Genomic DNA, 9,125 nt, shown 5'->3' with positions numbered 1-9,125 from the left:
TGGGTGACATAGTGGATTAAACTATGTTGAAGGGGCATTGGTTGAAGAAATTCGCAACCTTGATGTTTTGGTTTGGTGGAAAGGAAAGCAAAACGAATTTCCTATTCTTTTCGTCATGGCTCGTGATTTGTTAAGCGTCCAAACTTCAACGGTAGCTTCATAATAAGTTTTTTCTATTATTGTTAGAGATGTGAATTTGCCTAAATGATCATTTAGATGCAGTGGATCGTATACAAGACAAAGCAAACTTTAAAGATGAATACCAATTGAACATCCAATTCATGATCAAGAGGATGAAGAAGGACTATCTTTAGGGCTATCGAGTGAAGAAGACGAAGACGAAGACAACTAAGAAGAAGAGTTTTAAGACGTTCGAAGAAGTTAAGATGTTTAAAATAAATTTTTATTTGTTCTAGTCATGTTTTTTGTAACAGGTTTTTATGTATTTGGACCTGAATCACACGATTAACTTTATGTAATCAGTTTTTATATATTATTAGTCTTACTTTCTTTTAAAAGATATTAAAAATAAACTTTTAAGAATAATCACCTAAAAGCCATAACTCATAAACAAATAAACAATCACTTTATTTCATTAGCATAACAACGAACATTTTATTATACAACGACAAAGTACAAACATGATTAAACATAAAAACCAAAATAACAAACACCGTTCGTCGTATTCATCCCGCTCTCTATGCCCATTAAGCTTTGTTACCGTGGGCGGGAGTTGCAGAGCTGGACGACTCTCCCGTTTTCGTGGCGTCCAAACGTTTTTTTTTTTTTCGGGCAATACTTATTGGTATGTTTTCGGAGAGAGGAGTCGAACACCGCTTTGAGAAACTTCCCACGGTACTTGCATCGAGTCATCTCCCGTGTGTCGGTCATAACACACATGTCATAGTGTGCCCAAGCCTCCGAGCATCTTAGGGTGTCGATTACCATAACAACGTCATCATTGCTCGCCATGGCTTACCAGTTTAAGCGGATTTACGGGTTGAAGTGCGTTTGAGAGTTAGAGGGGTGCTATAACTAATCCTAAACATAGCATATCTATTTATAGTATGTGTGTACATATAATATAGTCAAAAACCGGTCCTAAACGTCTATAAACGGCTAAAAAAACCTGATTTGTGCACGTCTATCCTCCTAATTGATTATGTCCTTTTAGCCCACATTTTACGCTTCAACCCAGACTTCAGTAATAGCCCAAATAACACGAACTTGTACTCGGCTGTCTCGGCACATCAATTTTAGTTCAACACAAAAATAAAAAGAAATAATAAATATTATAAAAACAAATGTAAGCTAAAAAAAAGAAATCAAGCATTTGAATTAGTTATCCCATATATTTCAACAAGTATTCAAGAAATGGTGTCTCAACTTTATTCAAATATCATAAGGCTTTATTTGCACAGTCCTGGAGCTGTTTTGTGAAGTAGTAATCACATTATATATATATTTAAAAAGCAGATTTCAGTTGTGAGACAAAAGATACTGTAGCTAAATGTACCATGATATCAGCCGAGTAAATGCATAATTTCAATCCAAGCATCTCTGATTTCAAGTAATGTCGGTGGCCTCTCACAGTTTATTGGTGGTTTCCTTTATTATTATTATTATATATATTCTTTGTTGGTTTCTTGAAGGTGATGTTTTCTCTCTCCATCTTCATCCTCTCTCTCTGGCTTGAGAGATCAGACACTCTTTTTTATTGAGACGTCGGTTGTGCATTTGTGGTTGTCAAAATTGACAGTCGCGTTTTTAGAGAAAGAAACGGAGTTCCTGCTGTTGCCGGTGGCTTTCCGGCTGTCTGTGTGGTGGATTTCCGGCCGTATCTATAGTAGAATTTAATGCACAAATGTTTATTTTCTATAATTTTGTAAAAAATCTGTTATTGAGATTTGTTGATGTAGAGCCGGTAATTTGGTTGACACACTGCATATTAAGTTAGAGAACTATTATTATTATTATTGTTATTATTGTTTTGGAATTACATATTGGGTTTTTTTCATCGTTTTGTAGGTATAATTGTATAATACCATATACTTATGTGTATATATTAGACTATATTTGATGGATTTGATACTCAACTTTGTGATTGAATATCATTTTCACCCGTTTACATTTTGTGAAGCCATATGTACAGCTTATGAAGCATAGCTCTTTTTCTTTAAATGAGGTATCGTTTGATTTCGAAACAGATGTCTCACTTCTTCGATGCTGCAAGATTGGAAGTGAAGCGAAGCAGTTGACAAGTCAAAGGTTCACACCACAAGACACCACCATCGACAGGAATTCTCAATAATAGGTAACACCTATATTTGGAATTCAATATGGTGTGTTGTAGTACAGATTATTGATGTTTAATATGATTTTTTAGATATAGAAGTGTTCAATATGTTTTTGATAAGTGGTGGAGCACTTTTGCTATTACCCAAATTGAATATAAATAATTAATGATCTATGAAATTCAAGTTCACAGTTACATGATTATAAGCTCAAGTAGCTGTAAGCTCACTTTGATATTGGGCATGGACTCTTTGTTAAGTAGAGATTTCCCAAAGTAAAATCAAAATTTACTTATAGCCATGGAAGAAACAAGCAAAAGAATTAGCATGCAGGTCGAAAAGCAAATGAAATCGGCCTACTCCTATATCTAAAAGCCTACTATGAAAACTCAATTGGAAATGGATTCATTTTTGTAACTGACATAGCTGCTTTAGTAAATAGCATCTAGAAAATACACTCTTATTTTTCTGTAATTATTAGACGCGACTAAACCTTGCTTAACTATGCAAACAACACTTACCTTTTGTAAAATGCATAAACCATAAACTTATCCTTTGATGATGTTAATGCTTATAATAACTATTATACAAATATTATCATGCCTGTAAAACCTGACAAAAATGCAATGTATGTGTTGCTTTTGAAAAAAAAAACATGGTGAAAGAACGACGACTCCAAGAACTCGCAGCTAGGCTAATTGCTTGATCGAACGTTGCCTCCCGCCACGAAGCGCGGGGTACAAATACTAGTTAATACTTAATACTTAGGATATAAGTTAATAGTTTATTATGTAATTATTATTTACTAGAAGGGTCAGAATTGTAATTGTTGTAAATAGGTCTGTTAAGGCAGTTAGGGCTTTCAATAAACACCGTTTAGAATAGATGTTATGAAACGCTGCGTCGTTTCATGAAGCGCTACTTCAGTATGTATATGTAGGGGCATTCTCATGTTAAACAATTATCAGTTCATAAATACAATTCATTCCATCTATATTCTCTTGTTCATAATTCTTGTTTAATCACAAAATCAATTGTGACTTCTTTGATTTCCAACATTTTGCACTATTTTGTGGCAATTTGCAAACCCTTATAAAAATATATGCTAAAAAGTTTATGTTGTTAGAGTTGTAATCGTTTTGATCAGGTGCAATAGTTGTTAATTTGCGTTTAACACCTACTTTTATCCTTTTAAAAACGCAATTATTTTTCTTGATGTATTGCATACAATAACACTCTAAATTCGTGTACTTTATGTTAGTCGGAAAGGTTTTCAAGACTTTTCTCTCAACAAGTTACTAAATTCAAGGTCAAGGAAAATCATGTATTTAATGTCTTATGCAAATAATAATCATAGACACATCTTAATATAAATTTCAAGATGGATCATTAGCTCTTATAAATTTGGTTTGGTTTTTAGTTCTAGATCTTAAAGCTATATAAACTTGTTAAGAAGATTAGTTTAAAATAAAGTAAATTTGAAGTTTCCATCGTATGACACTGGTATTATATGCCACTAGTGACGTACTTTATACCCAAAAATATGCAACATGCTACTCAAAATAGACCCACATTGAGCCACATTTTATCTATCTGTTTTCGTCTGATGTAATCATGTAAACTAGCTCTTCTTAATATTATAGCATCAATATCGTTTTTCATTCATATTATTTTTTTACAAAATGAAAAAATGGACAAATAGTTGATGGATCAAGTTCTACCAACACGAGTACCCGACTCATTTTCATCTAATCTATCATAATACACCGTAAAGCATCTGATTTTACAAAAGGTAAAACCAAAGACTTCATTTGAAATTTGAATCCTAATTTCCTCCATCAAGACCACACCAAAACCCGAGCTATGTGCTTTGGATGCTCGGTTGTTGGTAAAAATGGTCAAATATGTTACACAAAACAAAACAAATCAAAGAAACAAAACAAATAAACAAATTCAAATGAAATGAGGAAAAAAAGGTCAAGTCATTTCGTCGGTTTTTGGTTTATAGTCATAAATCACTACTTTTAAAACCCATACCCACAATCCAAACACCCCTAAACGTCAACAGAATCAGCTGTGCTGTCCATGGACTCAACACGACGGTGTTCACTATTCATTGAATTTTGGCGGTCAGACTGGCCTATATTAATCACAACATCCGATGTAGAACGTTTGTGTTGTTTTCTATTGTGTCGGGATTTTAATATATGAGACAACACTTGTACCGTGTCCCTCATTGCTGGCCTTTTTCTTGGTGCTCGGTTCATACATTTGTATGCGAGTGCTGCCATATCATTTAGTTCTTGCTCGTTAAAGTTCCCATCAAGTCGGGAATCGGCTATCTCTTCCCATCCAACCTGCCCTCCGGTATTTAATGAAGCCTGTTTATATCCATGAAATACAATATGTTTATAAGGTTGAAAGAAAACATGTATTTTAATTTCAATAATTAAATATATATGTATATATATATATATATATAGAGAGAGAGAGAGAGAGAGATCTTACAAGGTCAACCAACTCCAAAAGACCTTGTTGAGGGTTTTTGCCGGCAATAAGCTCGAATAACAAGACTCCAAAGCTATAAACATCACTCTTCTTAGTGAAAGCTCGTGTTGATATATATTCAGGATCCAAATATCCAAAAGTCCCTTGAATATTTGAGGCGTTTCTATTAATCATATCCTCCCTCGAAAGCCCAAAATCAGCTACCCTAGCACCCATTGCCTCATCCAACAAGATGTTGGAAGATTTTATATCTCGGTGTATAACCGGAGGAACCGCCTGAAGTTATATAAAAAAACGTCTATAAGCATTATATTTAAACAACCAATTTTGACTCATTTATTTTTCAAACATGCCCATTTGTTTGTGTTATTTTTATACATAATTGGTAGCATTAAAAGATTAACTTACAAGGAGACGGGTCATATGGTCAAAAGTCACAACACAAATTAGGCCCGCAACAGTAAAGCATTCGTTTATTTAATAAACGAACGAACATGAACACATGTTTTGTTCGTTTGTTTATGTTTGTGAATGATCACTTATGCTACTTCATTTGAATTCGTTAATGTTCTTTCGCTTATGTTTTTTCATTCATTCATGTTCATTAGTTTACTTTTCCTTAAGTTTGTTTGTTTTATATATTCATTTGATTTTTTCGGACCCATTACATTTTGGTCTACTTTTTTTTTTATTTTTAGCCCCAATGGATTGATATTTATGTTTACTTTTATGGTGCTTGCTTAGTTATGCTCGTTTCTATTCGCTCGTCTATGTTCAGTTATGTTCATTCACGTTTGTAAACTGTTCAATTATAGTATTAATGATCGAACATGAACGCATAACGAACAAACACGAACAAGAAAACCCATTCGTTTAATTGTTCATGTTCGATTGTTTGTTCAGTTAAAGTTACACGAATGCACACAAACATGCTCGGTTCAAGTTTGTTCGGTTCATTTACAGGCCTACACAAGATGTCTTTAATCAGTATTATTAGAATCGTCATAACTTTATGGGGAAAAAGTCAAGAGTGTGGGGTCAAACCGACCCGTTTTGACACCTCAAAAGATAGAAGAAAGAACAGGGCTTACTCCATCATGGAGATATTCTAATCCCCTTGCAACATCCAAAGCTATTTGAACTCTTAAATTCCAGCTTAATGATTCATGTTTTTCACCTGAAATCCAAAAAGCTATGCAATTTAATAAAATGATTAAATTATTGGAGCAATGCTATATGACCACTTACTGTACAGATGAGAAGATAGACTGCCTTTGCTCATGTAAACATATATAAGAATGTGCTGGCTCTTCTCTGCACAATATCCTACCAAATTCACAAGGTTCCTGTGATGTAACCTTCCCAATAACATAACCTGAAAATAAATATATATAAATAAGGGAAAACTTAAATGAAGCAACCAAAGAAGTATTTTGACTCCTGTCGAAGTATGGTTTGGAAAAAGACTTCTTTTTAACCAACTGTTGTAAAAAGCTCAACTTTGACCAAATAATATTATTTAAAAAAGATACTTCTCAAGGGTTTGTTAGCATCTGTTGAGCTGTATTTGCAAAAGAAATTCTAAATTCTTGATCCACTTGTCTAGTAAATAAATTGCAGACCTACCACAATATGTTAAGAATTTATGTGAATAGTGATGGGAAATAGATGGGTAGGGGTCAAAATATGCAATTTGCCACGCGGCGGAATTGGCTTGGCCAGAAACACATTTTGTACAATTCTTTTATAGTCAGTTATGAATAATGTGTTAAATGGCACAAAACCAAGTTATTTTAGTAATAATTTTGATTTTTCAAATAGAGGGTAAGCTAAGTGATTAATATTCAATTTAACTAAACTACTAAAGAATGTAAGATGATGTATTGACCAGTACCTCTGTATGAAATTCTTTCTCGCCTTGTTTTGAATCAGTTGCTAAAACTTTAACAGCAACCGTCTCACCAGTGCTCATCTGAGCTCTATAAACAGAACCAAACGCCCCTTTGCCTATCGTAGAAGTAAAATTACTTGTTGCTTTCTGTAAATCTCTGTATGATCAACAAAATCCATATAAGTAAAATGCAAGAATATAGAACTTAAAGAAATAACATTTGACATACTTGTATGAATACTCAAGAATACCAGAAGCTGCAACCACATGAGACTTCCTGGGCCCACCAAACCAAGATGTCATGCTACTATTATGAATAGATGTTCTTGATGACTCTGTACCCATTGATGAATCCGATAAAACCGTACAAGAATCCACACCATTTGCTCGAATCGGGACGGTTGATGCTCTCCTAGAACTGCTGTTACCAATCTGAGATCTTTTCCTGTTAAACCTAAAGCACAGCAGTCCAACTATGGCCAAAAGTGCTCCAATCACCACCCCGATCGATATCCCAACGATTAAACCCGATGATTTCGCTTTCATCTCTTTACAAACACTTTAATGTTTTCTACACAAGCATTTCATCCATCAACACACCTGTGAAATACAACTAGTAAGTAATTCATGCGAATTTGGTTGGATTGTACATAACAGGTCAGACACAAGCACGACCCGATAACTAATCGTGTCATTTTTCCAAACACAAACATGTTTAGGGACACAATAAAAAATCAAATATGTAGTGAAACAAAAGTTGCCTAAAGTTCATAAAAATTTTAATTAATATATAATCCTTAACATATTTGAAACAAAAGTCCATAAAAGTCTAAAATCAAATCATAACATCCAATAAGTAGGGAATATATATATATTTTTTTGTTTTCAGAAAAAAAATTAAGAAAATATAAACAAGTTCAAACAAGTCATTAACAAGTTTACTTGTGTTCAACACACGAATTTAAACCTGCTAAGCCCAATCCCAAACCTGTTTATCTCCGTGGTGTTAAAACATGTTTGTGTCAGAAATTGCCAGCGGAGTAAATACAACAATCAAAACATAAGAATATTTGCAACAAGGCACGCAACACACCACGTTCTTTACACCACAGCACAATAAGAGCAAAAAGTCAAAAGAGGAATACACAAAAAAAAAAAAAAGAATAAAATCACTGAATCCAGATCTCGGGTCCAACAATAAGAAGAAACACGCAAATTCGATATCGAATGGAGCTAAACCGGAGCCACAGAATCAAACCAGAATGCTTGATAATTGGTGCAACTTCATATCAAAAACTATAAAAATAAATAAATAATAATTTGGCACCAAAAATATCTTCAAGTTGACGAAATTGATGTGTTGGTTTACTTTTATTCACCAGAAAACACACGCAACTAATAATAAAAAGTCACAGTTGGTTTATTATCATCTATCTATCTAATAAACAGTACTGTTAGATGATTATTCAAACACCGAATAATAATAGCTTGTCAACGTCATTACTTATAAACGTCTAATCTCACCATACCTTCCACATCACGCATGACCAACAGTCAAGAACACACAAATTACAAAGGTTTAATTGATAATTCATATATATATATATATATATATGTTACCTGTTGAGACGATGGATTATAGAAGTGAAAAGGCTAGAGTTGTTACATTGGGGGAATGAGAATCATAACATGATGGATGATGAGTGATTAATCCATGTTATGCGTACTACTGCAAATGGTTTTATATTTGGAATTAATAAAATATTATAAGTGAGAAATGAATTGGTTTGGTTGTTCTTTGGTGAATGGTGATGGAGCAGCAGCGTGTGAATTAAGGTGATACCGTGTTTCAGGGTTTTATTGCAAGCGAATGATTTCTTCTTACGTCATCCCAGTTATTAATTATTAATAATTATCTCCTCATTTGGATAATTATTTATATTTGTTATTAATAGTCTTACTTTATCTCACCTTTCTATTGCCTTAAACAACAATCAACTAGTTTCCATAACAAGGGCCTTTTGGTCTAATAACGTAGTGGTGATCGTTAATAGCTTGAGATCCTTATATTCTCAAATTTGTAATTTGACTCAAGTGAGTTTTTTGACGGTGGTGGATTTCTTTTTGATGATGTTTCTGGGTAAGTCAGGCCTGGAGACATCAAAATCAGCATGGATGATTGACATCACGTTTTAAGAAGGCTCACCTGAATATTGAATATTAGGATAGTTCCAAACACTGTTAAAAAAATTGTTTTCATCAAGGTAGAGATGTTGTAAATTGTTTTGTGATGAAACAAAAGAAAAAGAGAAGTTAGCCGCATGAGGATTTACTTTTTAGTTAAAGTAAGATGTTTTTGTCGTTATAACGTAAGTAAAAATTACAAGTATTATTAGTTACATTGATGGTTTTTATAGTATTCCACCAAATGA

General features: G+C 33.5%; 1 protein-coding gene across 1 annotated transcript; it reads right to left on the bottom strand.

Annotated features, from left to right (window-relative positions):
- Window positions 1-4,337: 4,337 nt before the first annotated feature.
- LOC143620446 (calcium/calmodulin-regulated receptor-like kinase 1) lies at window positions 4,338-7,321 on the bottom strand. Its single transcript, XM_077092145.1, has 6 exons — window positions 6,923-7,321; window positions 6,697-6,850; window positions 6,051-6,177; window positions 5,894-5,979; window positions 4,803-5,078; window positions 4,338-4,675 (listed from the first exon to the last, which is right to left on the bottom strand). Exons 1-6 carry the CDS (start codon window positions 7,237-7,239, stop codon window positions 4,349-4,351), a joined length of 1,287 nt encoding a protein of 428 aa, XP_076948260.1. The 5' UTR covers window positions 7,240-7,321; the 3' UTR covers window positions 4,338-4,348.
- Window positions 7,322-9,125: the final 1,804 nt, after the last annotated feature.

This window comes from Bidens hawaiensis, unplaced genomic scaffold, assembly GCF_021521415.1.
Source record: "Bidens hawaiensis isolate Kalapana, Puna unplaced genomic scaffold, B.hawaiensis_p1.1 tig00002572_1, whole genome shotgun sequence".
Classification (NCBI taxonomy): domain Eukaryota; kingdom Viridiplantae; phylum Streptophyta; class Magnoliopsida; order Asterales; family Asteraceae; genus Bidens; species Bidens hawaiensis.
This window is presented reverse-complemented; position numbering and strand designations above follow the sequence as displayed.